Raw genomic sequence first — 23,871 nt, forward strand, 5'->3', positions numbered from 1 at the left:
GTGTTGATTTTTTTTTTTACATCCCTGAAAAAATTTGATATATTTTCCCAATAAATGGCGTTTTGTAACACCAATCACAGAGTTCCTTTGATGTGGTCACAGGTAACCTTCAACCCCTCACCGATCTGTCGACACCCGAATGCCAATCACACTCGAAACTTCCAACGATTAACAATGGATTTCATCAGACCCATATCATGCTTGCGCGTCATTGCGTAAAGAAATCAATCTGATCATCAAATCCATTACAACATCTGTCAGTCTGGGTTAGACTATGTTCCTAATTTGATCAGTAATTAAAATAGTGATACCTCTGCAAACTTTGCATTTTATTACTGCTTATCCATACATCAAATTACAGATAACATATATACAAGTATTATCTATAAGTATCATATTTTAACATTAATGAATTAAGTGTATATCTTAATCAGTGCCGTCTATGAACAATACCTTTTAGAAAACAATTAGGGGCGTAATTAAATGCTCGACATATCATTGAGTAATAATACAAAGATTTTTTTTACTACATACAGTTGAGTTCTGCTGATTTTTTAATGAACGTATTAATCAGTATCAATTTCTAAAAAATATCGAAGAAATGTCTGCATCCTCGACTCGCTCATGTCACACAAACGCCACCGCCCCATGTATACAGACCGCACACCCCCCCCCCCCCGTCATGAAATAACTATCCACCCAGCGTGAACCATGACGACCTTTCTGTTCCTGTCAATTTTATCAGTACCTGGTCATCACGTGTTCAGCCACGCGTAAACTGTAATATGGTGTGTTTTATTTCAGTGACTGCGGACCAAATCGAGTTACCAACAGAATTTAACAACTTTTCATTTCAAAATACAAGTCAACGTATTATGAGATATTTTATATAAAGACTAAATGGTAATATTTCAAAATAAAAAAAAAGTTTCACGTTCTAATATACGACTTTTCAGGACACGCACGTCTTTGTTTATCTACTATACTAAACCCAGATATATGAACGATTTTAACAGATTAAAAAGAAACTTTCTATCTAGTTACAGTTTTTGGTTTTGACTATTCATTTAGGTACGACGATGTGTTCCGATAAGAATTAGATAAAATAAATAGTATTGTATATTATTAGCACACAGTTGTGTAATCGTACTTATGGTACATGTGTACTTATGGTACATGTTCTTCGACTACTATTTTATGGTGTATGGGGAACTGGGAAGATTCCCACTCGAAGTAAATATCAAACTGAGAATGCTGTGTTTTTGGAATAGACTTATACAAAATGAAAATAAATTAAGTAGCATAATTTATAAACTAATCTCGAAGTTACATTTCGAAGGAATATACACATTTTAATGGATATCTTTCATTAAAAATATTTTTGACGAATCTGGTCAGTCAAATATCTTCCTCAATGAAATACAAATGATTTACAGTTTTTATAAAAGTTTTATGAAACAGCGCCTTCAAGATCAGTTTATACAAAAATGGTTCTCAGGTGTGGAAAACTCCTCAAGAGACAGACTTATCTAATATATAAAAAAGAATTTAGATTTGAAAATTATCTTATAAAATTATCGGAAATGAATAGAGTATACATAACTAAATTCCGTACATCAAATTTAAAAATTCCAATTGAGACTGGAAAGAATATGCCATTTATGCAATGAAAATATCGGGGATGAATTTCACTATCTTTTTGTGTGTAAACACGAAGAAATAAAAAAAAAATATACGTATTAAAAATATATCCCACAGTATTATTATAGTAATCCCAGTCTTCATAAGATGGGTGGCTTTATAGGTATTTGTAGTATATCCAATTATTGAAGAAGGTGTCTCTATTCATTAGAAAAATTATGGTATTTTTGTAGATGTGAATAGTATTGTTAATTTTCAAATTATTTTCCATATTTAGTAATTGGTTAATTGATATATATTGTCCATCCTGCCACGTGCAGTTAAAAATGTAACTTGTATAATCCATGTAAACACATTTTAATGTGTCTGGGAGACTATAATGAAATCTTTTGAAACTATCTTCTAAGTTGCAGTGACATGGATTAATTACATATTAGAGTACCCGTACACTGGTTAGGCAAGTCTGTGAATCAATTCCCAATTCAATTCTTTTATTACACTCAGATACACTACTGTGTATAACAAGAGGTCATACATATATAATTCAATTTTAAAGCATGACAGGCAAAATTAGATGCATTATTTGCATTTTATTAATCAAAAGCACGACAGGTGGGCTTTCCACGTGTTTTTCGTGAGGTATGGCCCCGTTGTCTTGGTCACGCTAGAACCCCGCGGCGATTTACATGCCAAGCCACGCAACCGTATTAGTTCTCAGGTAACTTTCTGGGTACGACTTCGCCAATTTTCGTTATGGGTTCGTTGGAATGGCCACGCGTGTGATTTAGAGAGTTGCCGCTGGCGGTTAATCGCCAACCTTTGTCCATGGTTCGTAAACATGAGGTTAAAGAGAGAAATTTTAGTGAAAGATTGGATTAAATATCCCTCTTGCTAAATAACATTTTTTGTGAGAAATCGATTTTATATTTTTTATATTATATATATATACAATTAACCAGGCAATTCACGCTAAAAATATGTATATAACCAGAAATATAGTTCCATAAATGCACACGATACAATAAAACACGTAACGCAGTAAGTCGGTGGATTTTATGAATAGTAAAGAAATTTGTAAAGTGAGTTTGACCAAAAGACATAACGGCCGAGTAAATAAATATATATCATTACTGGGTTTGCGCTGGTGTTCCATAACTGAGGTCCTCAGATTGAATGGGGTCCTTTTAATACATCCTTGATATACAAAGTTCATTTGTTCATTATTTTTTATTTCAAGTTTAAATACGATCTTTGATCAATCTAAATGATTCAACCTGCGGGCCGATTATAAACAATCAGGTAAAAAGTGGTTTCAAAAGTATTTAGTGTTTCATGTATATCGACAAAACACATGAAATTAATGAGAATGATTAAAACAGATGACATGGGTCGTTTAGCTGTACTTTTTTTGTAGATCAATCGATACAATCCATAAATATCTTCATAATTCCTTCCACGGTAAAAAAAATTGTGTGAGTCCATATTCGTCATATCTTCTAGGTCCAAAATCTGCTGCATAAAGTCCATGAATACATTATTGTTTTTGTCAAAACTGCATACTACTTTTAAAACCACTGCTCCGTTAAATCAGTATCGTTTAGTACAGTAGTTGAGTGATGAAATGCTGTGAGAACACGTGGACGACATTACATCTTTTGCTTATCCGTACAGTTAATTGAAAGAAGTCTACAAATAGTCAATTAAAGAAGTCGTATCACCTGACTGGCTATAATGTTTAAAATTGTCTGAAAAATGAACATTATTCTTAATGAAAAATGTCACCGTGCCTCATGGGCTATGTCATGAATACTATTACCCAATCACATAACAAGCGTACCTTGATTGGTATTAATTGACTCCGCCCCTTGTCATCACTTCTCTCGCTGAATCTTGAATTGAAATTTTTTTCAATTCATTTTATTCCGACCCGACTTCAGTAACAAGCGGCCCTTTAATGACCTGGGGGTTGTTTTTTCTGTGAGCTTTGTCGTTTATCTTCATAATTTTGAAGGGGGACTTCTAACACGACCATGAAGATTTGTCTCATACTGTTTTAGAGCTGATATTTCGCGATGACATAGTGACCTTGATGATGCAACATATCGATTTGATATGGTCCAAAGCTAGCTCGTGGAGTGACCGCATTTGTGTTAGGTACTTGAACACAACTAGAAGTGACTAGCTTGACAAATTTGGACGTTTACTAACCTAAGAATACGGATGTAATATATAGTAACTAGTACTAAGGATTTATTAATACAGGATTTTTTCGCAGAGACTTAGCTAGAACTGTAAATATAGTAACTGAAAACTATATATATTCCACGCTCAGTTGCACAGCACATGCGATACGGTAGCGATACAGTGACAGCGATACCGCCAGTCGACTATATATTGGGAGCCGTGCTCTCGTTATGGGTGAGTGGTCAACACACTAGCGAAGCTTGCCCGCTGGCTCACTGCGCTGTCGCCGTAGGGGGTCAATGAGAACAATAGGCAGTGGTATTTCCACGAAAAAATAACGCTTTCAAAACAAAATAACGTTTCCAACGATACTTGTAACGTGGTCACGTAAATAATCACATGTTCTGTTGATGCTAACAAAGTTTCACATAAAAATCACGTAACATTCTGGCAATAACATGGGAAACAAAATCATTAACAATCATTGCTGACACTAACACGTGAAATGAAATGAATAACAATGCAAAATAAATAAAAACGTCAGCCACTTAATCTAACATCATTTAAAAAAGACAAACGCATGCAAAGATAGAGATAACACAGCAGCAAAAATATAACGTGTGCTAGAAAATAATAACATGCTTTTAGTTAAAGATAACTAAAATTTTGATAATAACAGTAAAACAGATATAACCAACATAAATATCTAAAAAATCACGAATATGGTTAAAATAACAGTTTAAGAACGAAAATTAACAGAACAGGGCTACCAGTGTAAGATACGAATTACTAGAAGTAGTAAATATGTAGCAAGAATAAACTTTATTGTATACACTGTAATGTAAATCGGGGTACAGCGTAAGGCGTCCTAGATATTTGGGAGGCTGAAGTTGGTTCCGAGTTCCGAGTTCCGTTTAAGGATTTTGTAACTTTAAAAAATTCAGTTTATGTTATTTGAACATATTACAAATGTTTTCTGTTGTGTTTTTATGGATAATTTGTGATAGAGCTAGTTTAAATACGTTTTCAAATAACATCTATTTCCGTTTAAGTAAAACGGAACTCGGAACCAGGAAATTCACTATCATTTTAGATAAAAGTTGTCAATGTGCTTTGGACATATTAGAAATGTTGCCTGTTGGCTTTTTAATGGTTTAATATTGGTAAATCCTGTTTTATGGAGCATAACGTGATTATGAAACTTGGTCTTCAAGTTAAGACAGTCCTAGTGTAATTGGCCGGTCAGAAATTATACTTCAAACTAAACAGTTATCCGAGTTCGACTGAATCATTATCGTAGTTATCCGAGTTCAACTTAAATAGTATTTACATAGTTATCCGAGTTCGGAGCTAGACTTATACAGTATTGTAATTATTTGATCTCGACGCAACCAGTATCATTGTAAGCTATCTCAGTTCGATTTAAACAGTTTTGTAGTTATCCGTGTGCGAGTTAAACAGTAATATATATACAGTTATTAGAGTTCGAGATAATAAAATTCAAATGTACGTTAATTAGATTATTGATTTAATAATATCAGGATTTCATTCCGTCTCACTTTCCCATGAAATGTGTATTTGAATCATACAAAGCACTTTTAAATTACACTAAATGTCACAGTTTCTACACGTCATTTCTTTTTGTCACAAGGGCCTACATTCGTTGAAAAGTAATCACATGAAATTTCGGTACATAATAATGTATAACATTATGGACCCATATGACTTCATTCAATATGTATAACCAATAAGTTCTATAGCTTTATTTTGTCTATGTACATCATTAATATCCGTTGCCTTTCCTCTTGTCATTATTCAATTTATAACCGCGCTTTAGGTTTCAGAATTTTTTTAGAGTACCATAAATATATACAAAATACGGAGCCCCTGATTGACATGCCACATACTTTTTATCGAAATAATATTTCGTTTAACGTTTTAACAAAATGTCATTTCGTTTTATCGAAATGATATTTCGTTTAAAGAAAATACTGTTTCGTTTTATCGAAATACTTTTTCGCTTTATCGAAATAATATTTCGTTTTAATGAAATACAATTTCGATTTATCGATATAATATTTCGTTTTAATGTAACATATGTGTGTTACCATTGTTAGAGTTATGATAATTATTTAAAATGGAGAAGAAGAAAAAAGAAAGAAAAAATGTCCCTCCTTTTCAAATCATGCGGAACATTTGCCTCATATCCTCACCCTTTAAACCACAAAGTAAATATTTTCTGTTTTTATTCGCCATGCATCAGCCTCGTGTCTTTTTTTATTAGAATATGTCTTTCCAATAAAGATAGTGCTACTACGTTCTATTTTACATTAACAGAATCTGTATATTATGTGTTTCATTACAATATCATTATATATGGCAGTTTTGTAATAACGAAAACATTTTACTTTAGTATGTTTGATTGTAAAATGTATGTATAAACAAACACACAACTTAAAAAGCAGTCTCCTATCATTATGATATACAATTAACATGGTATTGATGACTTAGATATCCAATACGACTTACCTTACTAAAATTGATAAAATATAGCTATTAACTATAATATTTTATTCGCCACCAAAAAGTACCTACACTTTATACATAGGTTTTAATTTTACATGTACATACATTGTACATCATTTTAATACAGTACATCTATGTACACACAGTGCAGTGAAATGATTACATTAATCTACAATTTCATTTCATATTTTCACAGTGTTATTAGTACATTATGTAATTGTAACGTGATTTCTACAGGAACGTATGCATCTAAACACACAAACATGTATTGGCATAAAAACACAAGAATTTTACATCGCATAAGTTCCGCGTTGTAATAAATAATTGTGTATTTGTGTAAGATGATTTTGAAAGGAAAAACATCGCTCTTTCTAACATAGTAACCATTTTTGTGAATACTTATAACTAGAAATGTGATTTTTTTTTTTTTTTTTTTTTTTTGCCGCTAAAACTAGGTGGGGTAGAATTTTTTGTGTCTGAGAGATTTCCGCCATTGGTGTATAACAATATATGTAGAATATAATGCTAACCTTTTTCATCAAGACCCCAAAAACGGCTAAGACTGGTCTATAGACACTCTGGTGGGTCCCTGTTGATGTAAACTGTAACTAAAATATCAGATCCCTTTGAGCTTGACATAAGTTGGAAAACCTGTGCCCAATCTAATTCATATACTATAGCAAAATATTACAATAAAATATGTTTATATAAAAAACCAAATGTATATTTTTGTCATAGTCCATATATATATATGATAATTATCAGATGGACAAAATCCATTAAATATTTTTCTCTCAATATTTTAACAATTGAAAGTGAAATGAGAAATTTCTGTAAAATGTCTTTGTACTTTTATTACTTTGCGGGAATTTCCCATTTTCAGTTCCAAGATTAGGCATTGTGCAATCTGAAACTTTCACATTATGATTAACAAGTTATATATTAAGGACACTGTCAACTGGGAAATACACATGCACTTTCAGTATGATTAAATATTAATGTGGTAAAATTGTATATATATATATAGGCTTACGTAAACGTGCACAGAGATTTACTAGATTTTGGGCCTGTGCATTGTAGAAAATGTACAAAAATCGATATTAGAAATCTACTTAAAAAACATATAATAACATACTACATGCACAGAGTATGTGTAATCTCTGTTCATTTAAAATAAAAGTCTTCTCTCGCTTTCCTAGCTTCTGCTTACTACCTTAGTATCCAATGCTAATTCCGTAATGTTCCGTGTCCGTCACCCACACGAAGTTTAAAATCCGCTACTATCTTTTTTTACCTCCATTTTCACAAGAGTCGTATTCATTTCAAAACGTTTAGCAGCGCTAGCTGCTTCACATATATTTCTGTAATCAGCTGCTGTGAAAGTTATGGTGAAGAGATGGCTGTGGTATTGGAAACATCCCTTGGTGATATTACAATAGATTTATTCGTTGACGAAAGGCCAATATGTACGTCATTATTTATGCAGGGATATTTATTTCTCACTTATAAATTCTTGTTTTATGAAATAATAACAGGCATTACTCAGTAGGCCTATGAACCACATGCACATCGAATCCTCAAAATAAAATAATACTAACTATAGGTATAATTTCAGGCTCAAAATTATGACCGATCGCGTCTTAAAGATAGGTCAAAATTTTAATCTGTGGTTTTAATTTAGGATAATATGACTGAAGGCAAGGCCTTAAGGTTCATGTATAGGCTTTAACCAGTGATATTTTGCAAGCCTACAACTTATTACTGTCAGAGATTTAAATAGTAGGGATAAGAAGGTAGCTCATAGCCTTACTTAACGACGCCCGCAGCGGAAGCTATCCCAGAGTGCATCGCGTGTCTAAATTACAGTCGAGTACAGTCTAACGACGCCATATTGAAACTACGCTTCGTCCGATGAAGCGATCTAGGCTATAACAGGAGATGAACAGAAAAAAAAACCCACCAAATAGCTTAAAGTTTGCTCTTTATTGAAAATGTAATTTATTTGAATAACCCATCACATTTTCATAATTGTAGAGGTGTTACACTAAATAAACGTAATGTTAACTGTGAATGTCCTCATCCCGACATGATTACTTCCTCGATCGGTACTTGTAATCGATCGCCCCGTGAAATATTAATATAATAAAAACCCGCATACTCTGATTTCAATAATTGACCAATTTCCATTTAGTTTTCAAATATTTGTTGCTTGGTAAATTTTAAATGTTAATATATTAAATTGATCTAATTTGAACATATTGAACCTTTTGAATTTTCGGAGGTAAAACTGTACACAAATCATTCAAGCTACCCTAAATTTATAATGGCGACGATACTGTTCAGATAAGGTCGTGAAAGATAGCACAATTAAAACCACGTACTCTGAATTCATTAATTGACTGATTTCCATTAAGTTTTCAAATATTAATTTTCTATTGGTTGAGTTTGTACATATGAAAACTTTAAAAGCTAAAGTACAAGTGTTAACAAATTATCGATGGTACCCAACATACATGTATCATGGCGAAGAGATAGTGTCGATCGAGCTGTGATAGCGTAATTTGATATCTAATTAACAGAAAGTGATTTGCAACTGCTATGTACAGGTGTCATACTGTCATCAGGTGAACCGTCGGCCAGAACACCTGGCCACCGCCCCAGGTCATCGCCTCACTAACTCAACGGGGTCCATTTACCTGTGTCTGAGTCTTGAAGGCTATACATTAAGTTTGTAAAATAGATAATATTTTTCTAACAGCTTTATTTATAATGCATAGAACCATATTGAAATAAAAGTCAATTTTAAGTGAAATACTTTTCTATGTTTATTGGTTGATAGTCAAATATGCCGTACACAGCTTCACGGGCTAACTAGTGCGCAGACGCACGGCTTGTTCTCGCGGTAACCGTTCATTCCGTTTACGATAACAATAGGTGTGTACGTGATATCGCGAGAACAGCCCTAGTTACTTATCCCAATACTATTTAAATCTCTGTTACTGTGCTGCAATTGAACAAAACTAACTTCATTAATTGTTGGTATGTACCCTGGCTAACTGTCAGTCTTAATTACTGTGGATATGTAATTTGTGAAGCTGCTTGTAAATTTCAATAAAATAAGAGAAAAATGTATATTTCTGGAGAAGAAATAGAACTCATGTAAATTGCATTGATGGCACCAAATAAACATGCTATCGTGTTCAGTAGTGACTATGCCAGGTACTCCAACAGTCTGTTTGGCAAAGTCGGACCAGCGAATAGCGCAGGTGCCTATATATATGCGATATTTGTGATCCGCCATTTATAGCAGCCATTTGCATTTACTACAATAGGCACCTGCGCTATTCGCTGGTCCGATGATATATGTACAGTGTGTGACTGCTTCAATTTGTTTTAGGTTGCAAAAATTTTCTGAAGCTGTGTAAGGTTAAATACTACAACTTTTCACTCTTCCATTCTGTACAGGTAATTATATGAATTCTCTTTCTTTACTTAGTAATAATTATACATGTACGCTACTAAGTCGATCACTATAGCAACTTCAAGCCGACTGGTTGCAACATGCATTCTCACCTTGTTACATTTTATGCCGTAGACCTCTCTACGAGCGAGCCATATTAAAGCCTAGAACGTCTTTCAGTTGACATTCCCACTACTGAAAAGAGGCAAATTCAATGAACTTCATATTGAAATTGCTTTTGTCCAGTTGGCATTCATATTGTGTATCAATGCCAACTGAAAGACTTTGAATGATATATATTTACATTTGATAACAATTTTATGATAAAATCCCAAGAGATGTTGCAAATCTACTATGATAATAACATCATAGTAACCGGATGACCGTTCATTTAGCATGATAATGCCAACTGCGCTTGGTACGGTTACATAGTAGGGTTGATGTGAAAATGTAAATAAAGGAGATTGAGAGGCTTTTTGGAAGTCAATAGAATCTGGATGGGTTTCCATTATTACCCGAATGTTTTAGACATGTGTGGTACATGTAGTTCTTCCAAAATGTATTCAATTTAAATACATACAACATTTCCCATTTGGGCCTTATCTCAATTATACATTTGTATATTTTTATGTGCATGTATGTAAAAACTATAAAATTGCTGCATGCTTTTATGGATGTAAATTCACCATCATAGATATGCATTCATATTCATCAAGTGCATATTTTACAACAATTAATTTGTGAGAGTGAAAAATATATGAAATATTACTAAAAGTATTAATATTGAACTTAATTGCAACAGTTTTTTATAAATTTCACATTACATATATATACACTGTAGCATATATTCACTTAAACCATAACTAGGAAATGATAGAGTAGTTTTCATTTTGTGACTGTCACATCCACTAAGATTATAAACACAGTGACATAATCTATTTAATATTACTATTTTTCTTGGCCTCTCTCCTTTCAGAGAAATTTAGTTGCTCAGACAGGTGACCCTTCAGGGACTGGTAAGGGAGGAGAATCTGTGAATGGGTAAGTACATCAACTAAACTGTCTCTGTAATTTGAAATGAAGATATGTTTACATCTTTATCAAACCTCGGACAGAAATGTCCCAAAATGATTGGCGGAGAGCCGTCACATGGTGACCCCCTAACACTTTATAGGGGGTCAGTAAATTTTATTATGATGCAATATGACGGCTGTCACCTGATATTGGCGAGCGATACGGGATGGCGACCGCTCCCTTAAGCGTATGTACGACAAGAAATATGTCATCCTGAGGGGCAGCAAGTGCTTGGACGCGCATCCGATATGGTATCTCCCGTCACTTGTTCTGGCACTAATATTAGAATAAATATGTAATTAAAAATTCCATAAACAGGAAGTGTTTGAAGTGGAAGTAGGGGTTGAATGAAAGCTCACGTTTTTAATAAGTGCAACATGTCTCTCTTTATCTTTAAATTTTTGATATCTAATTGGATTTACGTGCGAACAGCTAGTTGGATAGGCTCGCGCGTGTATGTCCGTTCAGAAGCGAGCCTCCGCTAATGTTCGTGAACGCTCGTCATTCTGAAGACGCCAGTGCAATGAAGCCAGCGCTCGTAATGCCCTGTTCAAGGAAGAGATAACTCTGTCCTGAATGTCGGATTATTCTGGCTCGGATATCCAACCCTCACCCACCATATAGACAAACTGTCAGAAATTCTATATAAGACACAATCTGAATGAGGAGACGGAGCAACATCGTCCTCTTGTGATGTTCCATGCAGTTGAAAACCATCTTATCCACTTAGTATTAAATCAAAATATCAAATAGTTCATTACAATACCAACTAATACATTTTGTACCACTTTCGTTATGATAAAGTTATTGTGAATCAAAAAAGTAATCGTGATATCGAATAAGTAATCAGGAAATCGAATAAGTAAGAGGCCTTTAATGGGCAATTAAAAGGTCAAATACATCATTATAATGCATACCAATTTATTTTAAACAATTTCTGATGTCAATTAGTAGCTAGAATTCGAATAAGTAATCAGGGAATCGAATAAGTAATCAGGAAATCGAATAAGTAATCAGGGAATCGAATAAGTAATCAGGGAATCGAATAAGTAATGGGCCCTTCAGGAGTAATTAAAAGGTCAACGAGATCATTGTGATGCATAATAATGCATTTTGAACCATTTCCGATGGTAATTAGTAGCTAGAAATTGAATAAGTAATCAGGGAATCGAATAAGTAATCAGGGAATCGAATAAGTAATCTGGGAATCGAATAAGTAATTGGCCCTAAATGAGTAATTAAAAGGTCAACTAGATCATTGTGATGCATAATAATGCACTTTGAACCATTTTTGATGGTAATTAGTAGCTAGAAATTGAATAAGTAATCAGGGAATCGAATGCGTAATCAGGAAATCGAATAAGTAATCAGGGAATCGAATAAGTAATCAGGGAATCGAATAAGTAATCAGGGAATCGAATAAGTAATTGGCCCTTACTGAGTAATTAAAAGGTCAACTAGATCATTGTGATGCATAATAATGCACTTTGAACCATTTTTGATGGTAATTAGTAGCTAGAAATTGAATAAGTAATCAGGGAATCGAATAAGTAATGGGCCCTTAAGGAGTAATTAAAAGGTCAACGAGATCATTGTGATGCATATTCATGCATTTTGAACCATTTTTGATGGTAATTAGTAGCTAGAAATTGAATAAGTAATCAGGGAATCGAATAAGTAATGGGCCCTTAAGGAGTAATTAAAAGGTCAACGAGATCATTGTGATGCATAATCATGCATTTTGAACCATTTCTGGTGGTAATTAGTAGCTAGAAATTGAAAAAGTAATCAGGGAATCGAATAAGTAATCAGGGAATCGAATAAGTAATCAGGGAATCGAATAAGTAATGGAATAAGGAACTGGGAACTAGGAATCAACTTCACGGATGTGTACTTGTATCCGTATTCTGTCGTACCTGTAATCGATACGTTATCTTCATTCATTTGTAAGGCTTGTAAACATGAGGTACTGAAAAATGGCAACAGTAGTGATTATTTAACTTAAACAGTCATTCAAGTAACTCAGACCACAGTTTCGTGCTATTTTACTTAAAGATGCTCCACCGCCGACAGAGTATAAATGATATTCATCATTTGAACAATAGTTGGTGTTAAATCGTGTATAAATATGCCTAATTAAGACAAAACATAATATAAAATAATTTATTTCGCCTTTGGTGCATGTGCAATCAGTACTTCATTCCATATAGAATATAGTGCCACGGATTTTTTTCGGGATGCAATTCATTATTTTTCATATTTTTAACTTGAAGTAAAATTAGAAGCTCAAACTTTTCAATGGTGGTAATAGTGTAAAGTAAGTAACTTTTGTAACTGAAGAAAAATACTAAATCGTATGCTCCTGTTTTTGATAGTGAAAAAAATACCATTTGTTAGCGGTGGAGCATCTTTAACCAAACATGACGTTGTACTTTAGTACATGTAAGTACAAATCTACACAGTGATTACAAGGGACAATTTCTACATTTATTAAGAGTCCGGCCTTTATCAATCAGTATTATAACTCCGTTTCTCTTGTGTGCATGGTACAACAACAAAACCAGATTCAGTAATTATGAGATGGGGTGGAAACTTGATAAAATCTGCATGGCATAAATCTTAGGTTTTTAGTCACCATCCTTGACCTAAATAACGTGTAGTCACAAACACCTATATATTTACATTTGACTTTAAAACACAGGGAATAACTCCTCAGTACTATAAATATTGCGTGAACTAGTTGAGGACACAAATGATTCAGTCAATATCTAATCACGTTTTATCTATCTTAAACAGTGATATATAATTATTAACAGTGCTATACTGAAAATAAGTATTCAGAAGATGTTTTCTTGTCAGCAGTGTGAACTAAATCAATCAGACTTTAATCTGCTAAACTAAACCCAAATACAGGAATGTTTCCCACAGAAAGTCTCGAAATGTGTATACATAGCTCCATTTACCTATTATGCAGTAGAATTTAAAGACCGAGATATATGAAGTATTCAGGTTCTATTTTAAACTTAAATGCATTATGTTAGCAGAACATTTTCCTCCCTTTTTTCCACTAACACTTGGGTCAAAACAACCTTAAGATAGCGTCATTTTCAAAATTAAATTTCTAAACCTGTTAAACATTCTATGTATATGGAATGGAAATTACACCGAAATTAAGTGTACGTTTTCTATCAAAGCCTATTGAATAAGAAAAGCACGTTTATATGAATTGATCTTATATCTAGCGTTTATATGAATTGATCTTATATTTAGCGTTTATATGAATTGATCTTATATTTAGCGTTTATATGAATTGATCTTATATTTAGTGTTTATATGAATTGATCTTATATTTAGCGTTTTTATAAATTGATCTTATATTTAGCGTTTATATGAATTGATCTTATATTTAGCATTTATATGAATTGATCTTAAATTTAGCGTTTTTATAAATTGATCTTATATTTAGAGTTTATATGAATTGATCTTATATTTAGCGTTTATATGAATTGATCTTATATATAGCGTTTATATGAATTGATCTTATATTTAGCGTTTATATGAATTGATTTTATATTTAGCGTTTATATGAATTAATCTGATGATGGTAATTCACATCCAAAACGAGAAAATGATGTCAGCTTTGCGGTGAGCGTCTTTACTTCCAAAGTTCATATCTGTATTTCCATTTTAGAAATGAAAGTGCCGTCAACACACTTACCTTTTATTAGATTATGGCACCTATTTCGTCCAAGAAACATTTTTGTTTTTAAAACGCATTTGAGCTTAAAATGGAGTACATGCAAATCAAACGTAAATAACAACTCTTTAAATATGTTTTCATTTAAGCATTGGTGCGTTAGCGCACCATGATAGATATGCTAGAACACCCAATGTATGTTACATACCAATGCATGTCAAAAATATGGCAACCAAAGTTTATATTTACATTTAAAGTAGTCATTATCGTTTAAAAAAAGAAAATGGATAAAAATAAAGCATGGAAATAAGTCTTATACGCCTGCATAGAAAAAAATATCAGTCGATGGAACAGCCTATGATTTGGCGGGAAACACTGTGTGTCACTGACTTCCGGTATGTTGTCATGGACAGCCGACTAAACAATAGCAGTAGATGAAATAGTCCTATTGATAAACCAGATATACAAAAATAAATACAACACTCCAATCTATATCAAATATTTTAATTAGAATGTATTGTCATATTGGTCAATTTGAAGAATATTTTACCAGTTTTTGCAGTAAATTCTCACACTGACTTCAACCCAGTGTTTTCGTGACCTTTTCAACTTTAATTGTGGTATTAGTACGCCAGAGCCTACCTGCCAATGTTAATATTGGAAAATAACAAATTGGGCTTAGTAGTAACATAGAGGCACTGTGCAGTGGTAATGTAAATATTATGTATTAATTTATCAAATGTAAATGGCAAATATTTGTACGAAAATGACTCGATCAACCTTATCTTCTGTAAATAAACATAGAGATTACTTAACACAGTATTTTCATTCTTAAATCATCATTTCAGATTTGAACATTAAAATTACAAGTTCAAAGGAAACATTATTTTGGTAAAATGAAGGGCAGCATTTGTCATTAAGGCTAATTAATTAAGTACAACAATTAGGTCAGAAAGGGTAATTCTGGCTTTAGAATTTGATTACAGTTGCTGTAGATAAAGTGTCTATATCTATCTAGTAAAATTACCCAATCAGTTCGCATCGAAGTATATAAATGTAATGTCTTCTTTAAAATAGGAGGTGTGCTGGTGGTGGAGTGGCCAAAATGTCCCGACATTTTACTGCTGGTCTTTATATATTACTTTTTCAAAAAATGACTGCGACGGATTATAAGATCAAGCTTAAAACTGATAATTGAATGACTAAATCCCTAAGATTACAAATATATAACTACAGCTTCAATATTCCTACACAGTTTTAAACTTTTACAGAAGATAACCAATGAATAATAATAATCAATGTATATGTAGAACTACCGTGATGCCCTTTACTTCTGCTAAATATCAGTTAATATCGTACCTGTCGATTATAAAAGATAAGTACACAATACAATTGTATTTAAAATTATTGTCATCGATATTACTAAACCCAACCTGACTAAAGAGAACACTATAATGATGATTGTACCCATTGTCATCAGCCCTGGTAATGATAAATGGATATTTCATCATTCCTAACTTTAGTATATTGGGCAAATGTGCTAAATAAAGACTATTAGTTATGGTATACTTTTAAAGTATCTGCAACCAGTCTAGTACGTAGTATATAGCTGAATGATTAACAGCGATTACCCTAACGGGAGGATTACCCATTTCTTAATAGCAGCTTTGCAATGTAATCCAATCACCAATACATCCCGGAACATATACCCTTCCTAGTTTATTTATAGCAACTACAATATGCAACGTAGTTTTGGTTTAGAAAATACTGTCCGTTGGTCATTTGTTGTCGTCAATTCACTTCCTGGTTGTAAGTGGATTCATTACTAGTCTATGTTATTTATCATCAATTAATTAGGCTTATAGAAGCAAAACCTTTATCTAATCCATTCTTACATATCACTTATACAGTGATCCAATTACACCATTTTGACTTACATGTTTTTGTATTTCTTTTCGTGACCTTTTCAACTTTGATTGTGGTATTAGTACGCCAGAGCCTACCTGCCAATGTTAATATTGGAAAATAACAAATTGGGCTTAGTAGTAACATAGAGGCACTGTGCAGTGGTAATGTAAATATTATGTATTAATTTATCAGATGTAAATGGCAAATATTTGTACGAAAATGACTCGATCAACCTTATCTTCTGTAAATGAACATAGAGATTACTTAACACAGTATTTTCTTCCTGGCATCAACATTGATGGTCATTCTTAAATCATCATTTCAGATTTGAACATTAAAATTACAAGTTCAAAGGAAACATTATTTTGGTAAAATGAAGGGCAGCATTTGTCATTAAGGCTAATTAATTAAGTACAACAATTAGGTCAGAAAGGGTAATTCTGGCTTTAGAATTTGATTACAGTTGCTGTAGATAAAGTGTCTATATCTATCTAGTAAAATTACCCAATCTGTTCGCATCGAAGTATATAAATGTAATGTCTTCTTTAAAATAGGAGGTGTGCTGGTGGTGGAGTGGCCAAAATGTCCCGACATTTTACTGCTGGTCTTTATATTTTTTTTCTTTCAAAAAATGACTGCGACGGATTATAAGATCAAGCTTAAAACTGATAATTGAATGACTAAATCCCTAAGATTACAAATATATAACTACAGCTTCAATATTCCTACACAGTTTTAAACTTTTACAGAAGATAACCAATGAATAATAATAATCAATGTATATGTAGAACTACCGTGATGCCCTTTACTTCTGCTAAATATCAGTTAATATCGTACCTGTCGATTATAAAAGATAAGTACACAATACAATTGTATTTAAAATTATTGTCATCGATATTACTAAACCCAACCTGACTAAAGAGAACACTATAATGATGATTGTACCCATTGTCATCAGCCCTGGTAATGATAAATGGATATTTCATCATTCCTAAACTTTAGTATATTGGGCAAATGTGCTAAATAAAGACTATTAGTTATGGTATACTTTTAAAGTATCTGCAACCAGTCTAGTACGTAGTATATAGCTGAATGATTAACAGCGATTACCCTAACGGGAGGATTACCCATTTCTTAATAGCAGCTTTGCAATGTAATCCAATCACCAATACATCCCGGAACATATACCCTTCCTAGTTTATTTATAGCAACTACAATATGCAACGTAGTTTTGGTTTAGAAAATACTGTCCGTTGGTCATTTGTTGTCGTCAATTCACTTCCTGGTTGTAAGTGGATTCATTACTAGTCTATGTTATTTATCATCAATTAATTAGGCTTATAGAAGCAAAACCTTTATCTAATCCATTCTTACATATCACTTATACAGTGATCCAATTACACCATTTTGACTTACATGTTTTTGTATTTCGGCCTTTCATATCTGGTGTAGAGTTGATTTACTCGTGGGCATTATGCAGTCTAAAGATATTCGAAAATAATTACGCCTTCCATACAGTCAGCTTTTATAAAACTGTAATTTCTAAGTGGATAAACAGATCTTTAAACTTGACCTCTTTGTTACTTTACTCATTGAAAAATTAAAATGTTTTGAACGACAACAAAAAATGTGGTATTCGTGTTGAGTTAGTTTTAGTTCAAGTTCTTTTAAAAACAACAGGTCAAGTTTTCGTTGTTAAGTCGGACATAACCCCAGAGTCAAAATATTTATTAAATAACCCTTAGAATATTGTTTTTTGTATTTTATTATTTTTTTCAAAGCATTAATAACATATTGCCTTACACAAAAACAATAAATTCTCAGCATATATGGTAGTACTTTGTTTACATGCAAAAGTATCAATTCTATTTTTTCTAAAGGCTGAGTACAGAACAAGGAAAATCAGAATAATTGTGTGGTTTAGATTATATAAGTACTTTCCTTTATTAACATAACACATGTAATGGCTCATCCCAGGCACAACTCATGCAAGGAAAAGACACACATATATACTGTACATACTTCCATTTTTATTTGTACCCATTTCCATACAACCAAGAGAGAGAGAGGGGGGGAGGAAAGGGAGATGCGAGGAGATGTTGATAGGTGTGCTAGCAAGAAAAATATTTTGATGGTTATAGGAAAAATATTATTATAACTATAACGTCAAAGAGCGTTTCTAAACTTTGTAAACAAATATGAGCTTCTTGACATTCCTATATAAGATGACTTATTGTTTCAATATTCGATAGGGGACAGAGAGGCGAGGCTGGCAATCCTATTTCAAGTATTAAAGAATTCGTAGTCAAGTTATGATGTTTTAGTCTATATTGAAACTAATGATGCTTAGTTAATTGTTTGTTTTTACTGTAAAGAGAATTTCATAAATAGCTACCCATTTCAATTGATACAATTCAATTCATTCCGTCTTCACATCTTCTGTTGCCAGTATTTTTTTTTATTTGTGTTTTTAATTATATTGAACAGATCCCTTGACCATTTTAGTTTTATGCAATTTGATTTTTATTCAGAGGCAGCTTCATTCAGGTATTTTTAAAGCAGATAATAGACCATGTTATTCTAAAAGTCAGTACTAACCTTATATATTTGTATGAATTCATCAAAACTGTAACATGTAAGTGTGTTGCTATTTTTCATTAAATCATTTACCACAGTTATGCTTTTCTTGAACAAGCCTTATAAAAAACAGAATCAGTTAATATTGCCACCAATAGTCAAAGTAGCACATTGTATTATACTACTGAGGAAATTCCCTGATATTCTTTCTCTGTAGTTTCATTACATCATCCTCGATATTTAACCTCGTCCAAGCTAGAAAAAAATCTCTCCACTATTTATTTTTAATATGGTATTTATATAGTTATGCTAATTGTCATATCTACAGTGTGAAAACATATAACTTGTCATTTGCTTGACTTTTGAGTTAGCTTCTTATCCATCACAATAAGAACATCTATGAATGATCTTATGCTTACCACTTTGAGACCCTTTTCATAACATTTGTTTAACCATATCTCTCTTTACCTTGTCGGTTTTACTTTTCCACTAAACATAAAAAGAATAGTGTTTAATTTATTTAAAAGGTGGTCATTAGGTAATACTATAAATAATGGTTGAATGGTGTTGTTCTCTATGATCACATAAAGAAATTGCTGTAGGAATGATAAACATTAAAAGCCTACATGGGGTATGACGTGTTGCCATTCTCTTTTCTTCTGCCGTCAGTCATTTGATATCTTCATATTTCTAAGTATTACATAGAGGAAAAAATTTGTGTACTCTTTCAAACTCTTCAGAGAATTTATTTGTCATATAAAGATCAATCTAAAACCTAAGCGTTCGATATACCAAACCCGGAAGATTTAAGAGTTGTTTATGATTTAGTTTGGTCATGCTTAAATGATTCTGATCAATAAAGTTGGCTAGGTATCAAATATGCAATGTCTCACCACCGCAAACCACCTTGATCCAATATGGTCATGAAAGATCAATTTAAGTGCAATTCTAAAAACAATGGAATCAATAGTCTAACTGGCACCACTGACCGCTGGTCATCGGCCAATGACAGGCCTTCACTTTGTAAAAGTAGTTCCAAAAACTTTAACTATTTTCATGCTACATTAATAGAGTGTATATTACAAAAGTACTGTAGCAATGGTATCGGTCGTAACGGATTATATAGTTTTACGTAAAACTCAATTTAAATATGTTCAAATTATTAAAAACTATTTTATACTTAATATCTAAGCCTTATAAATCGGTTGGCTGATAATGTTGAACATCTTCTGTCAATCAAAGTTTGGTTTGCGGTATTTAGGCTCCATTTTCATTCCCCGTTTTTTTCTCTCTTGTTTTCATCTTTTCTTTGAAGATATAAGGCGTTAGTTTTGTATTACTGCTAATACCGAATTAATCAAGTATATGTTACCTACATTATCGGTTGTTAAAAGAAGATAATTATCTTTCTACATCATGTAGGTGTTATTTCTAACCTATAATAAATAACATATTTAGACACATATCTTATGAACTAGTCACAACTTATTCCGCAAGTTTTATACATGTACAACGTTGGTATTAACACAAAATACGCGAAACTCCATCTTTAAGGTTCCATCTGTAAGTAACGTGCGGTGAGAACGTGTGTCTTTCAACACACTGCATTCTGCTCGTGTTTTGTCCCCTTGATATAGTAGAACCCTTCTCTAGTTTATTGGGACATCTTACTAAAGCATACTGCCAAAGCCATCGAATAGTACACACCACCCTGTCACATTATATACTGACAGAAAATGGACGAGCAATTAATAACGTAACGCTACCCAAAATGGAACGTTACCCAAACTAGAGCATTTTTTAAATATTTGATACCGAATTTTAGGTTTACAATGTAGCCTAACAATAACTGTCCTGAACAAAAATATTCAGGTGCTGAATAATAACTGACAATTTTCATATGTCATTTTCTTTCAAGTTGCTTGTTATCTGGATTTAAAAATGAAAATAATGAAATTGGGAAATTGGGAAACGAAGTCATGTAACAACCCTAAAAACACTATATATTTCAAAACAAGAAAAACAGTTGTGTGGACTTCCTTTAAGTGAATTAAAACCCGTTTATCATGCCTGGGCGTGTATTAATCAAACTATATTTAGGAGATGTTCCATTCTGGGTACTTGAACCTGCAGTACCCAGGGCTGGACCGGGCATGCTTAAAAGCTCTCTATTTTTAACTATATGCACTGTTGACAAGAAAACAGGCCATGAAATTAAAACTGAAGGCATCTGTTTGTGGAATGTCAAAAGGAAAATCTGGATTCAAACACACACTAGATTTTTTAACAGTAATCTTCAAAAAGTGTCCCAATTTGCCAAATTCGAGGGAGTGTCAATGGAGACGGGTTATGAAGAAGAAAGCCAAAAACAAAATAAACAGAAAATATAAAACATGATATAAAAAGACAATATGCCAAACTTAACCACCTATCGTGTAATGTGGGACAGCAGGTAAAATTCAATTGCCCTACCTGTATGGACAAAACTAAGCGGTAGTCTAGATTTTAAAATAAAACCATTTAAAATGTGGTTTTTTTCTCATTTCATGAAACATATGTAAGCAGAATTTATAAGTACTAGCTTTATCCATGATCAGAACATGTGTTATGGATTTTATTTGTTATCGCTTACATTTTTTGTGAAATCAGAGATAATGTTTTAGGTTTTATACTATAACAGTGAATGACTTCGATTTATAGGTGAGTTTGTGATGGTTAACATCATGAATTATAGAATACTTCAGTTGAGACTTAGTCTACATACTTCTTTATACCTTCTACTGTACATTTTTGGAATGCATTAGCAAAACTACGTGTTTAATGCCATTCACTTCTTTCAAATCAGTTATGTAATTGGTCTTATCGCTCCGGAATTGGTGAACGCAAATAAAATATCTTGCCTTCTTGGTTCAGGCATCAATGCTGTTCCTTAAATTGCAATAATTTTTTTTTAATTTTGCTAATATTTAAATCGTACTTGTTCTTGTGGGCATTCATGTGAGAATGTCTTTCCGTGTGTTTTAGAATGTCGTCTATATTCAAATGAACGTACTATTCTCATTCAAGATTTTAACACTTAAATGTTGATTCAGAAACAGTATTGTTTGGAAATGTAAATCTTGCCGAAGACCTTTTAGATACATTATGTACGTGTATCTTTTTTTAAATGTATCCAAAATTTTATAAAATTAAGTCATAAATTTTGATGAGTACAAAGATTATGAGAATATAAAATGCACTGTATGCTAATTTGCAATTTGTATTGGTAATGCTATACCTCATGTGCAAATAGTAACTTAAATATTCTGGGGGAAGGCGATAATAAGTGGAAATAACTTGTTCCTTATAACTTATTGTCTGTATTTTCAATAATGAATATATTTAAATCGAAAATCGTGATGACCTGATTCTTATAATGGTATTTCCCAATGCTACGAAAATGACTTCATGTTTAGATTTTAGTATTTGCGGATGGACGTCCAATGAAAAAGTCGGACCTTCCCCTCATTTTGATTCACATTACTTAGTTCATATTCATACATTTATTATAAATATAATATACACGTACAGTTAGGGGATTTAAAGACGTACTTAAAAATAAATATCGGTTATGAGGAAGTTAATTTAAATGTTCTGTATAATGTCATTATGTCTGATTAGCACTTTCGCGACCTTCACCTTGTTTGGGTATAGGCTACAGCAATACTTTGCCTCACTCACTGAAATACTAATAAAAATCCCTTTATTATAACTATGTACGAGGAAGCTGAAATATTCCAAGAATATAATGATTATCTGTCCTGTTTGTGTGTCTGTATCTTTAAATATTTAATGTCGACAAACCTCGGCTCCACTATACTCTAGTATAGTGTATTTATGTATTACTGGTGAGTCGGTATCGATCCCAATTAAAACTGATATTGTATACAATGTACTTTTTTCTGGGCTTTCCCAATCCTGCTATAACATCGAGATATCATCATCAACATCACCTTGTTTCCTATCCATTTGGACCCTTAATATCTACATTCCAGTCACAATACTCACGACCAGATGATTTGTTACAACTCTGTTCATGAAGAATTAGACTTCCTCAGTAGTATGACTAGCCGTTGAACGCCTAAATTAGAAGAGAGCGAAAAGTGACATGCTTGTGTTTAGCTTGTCTCCATAATACATCTATACTAAGCTCATGTCGTTTAACAAACTATGTAAACAACAATATAATGAATACTGTATAGTATCAATAAATGAATACTGTATAGTAACAATAAATGAATACTGTCTAGTAACAATAAATGAATACTGTATAGTATCAATAAATGAATACTGTATAGTAACAATAAATGAATACTGTCTAGTATCAATAAATGAATACTGTATAGTAACAATAAATGAATACTGTCTAGTAACAATAAATGAATACTGTCTAGTAACAATAAATGAATACTGTCTAGTAACAATAAATGAATACTGCCTAGTAACAATAAATGAATACTGCCTAGTAACATTAAATGAATACTGTCTGGTAACAATAAATGAATACTGTCTAGTAACAATAAATGAATACTGCCTAGTAACAATAAATGAATACTGTATAGTAACAATAAATGAATACGGTCAAGGAACAATAAATAATATTTTCTAGTAACAATTAATTATAACCGTCTAGTAACAATAAATGAATACTGTCTAGTAACAATAAATGAATACTGTCTAGTAACAATAAATGAATACTGTCTAGTAACAATAAATGAATACTGTATAGTAACAATAAATGAATACTGTCTAGTAACAATAAATG

The 23,871-nt window shown here is 32.5% G+C and overlaps 1 protein-coding gene across 4 annotated transcripts in view; it reads left to right on the forward strand.

The window, feature by feature from the left end:
- The window catches only part of LOC138334647 (peptidyl-prolyl cis-trans isomerase-like 4), a 59,687-nt gene that overhangs the window by 18,638 nt on the left and 17,178 nt on the right, over positions 1-23,871 (forward strand). For 2 of the 4 annotated variants that reach the window (XM_069283291.1, XM_069283306.1), the window contains 2 exons: positions 9,749-9,816; positions 10,788-10,852. In XM_069283291.1, coding sequence (XP_069139392.1) covers positions 10,849-10,852 — 4 coding nt within the window. In that variant the 5' untranslated portion in view covers positions 9,749-9,816; positions 10,788-10,848. Of the gene's footprint in view, positions 1-7,641; positions 7,818-9,748; positions 9,817-10,787; positions 10,853-23,871 lie in introns of those variants that run through there. The other 2 variants (XM_069283298.1, XM_069283315.1) reach the window with 2 other exon arrangements.

Source organism: Argopecten irradians, chromosome 1, assembly GCF_041381155.1.
Source record: "Argopecten irradians isolate NY chromosome 1, Ai_NY, whole genome shotgun sequence".
Classification (NCBI taxonomy): domain Eukaryota; kingdom Metazoa; phylum Mollusca; class Bivalvia; order Pectinida; family Pectinidae; genus Argopecten; species Argopecten irradians.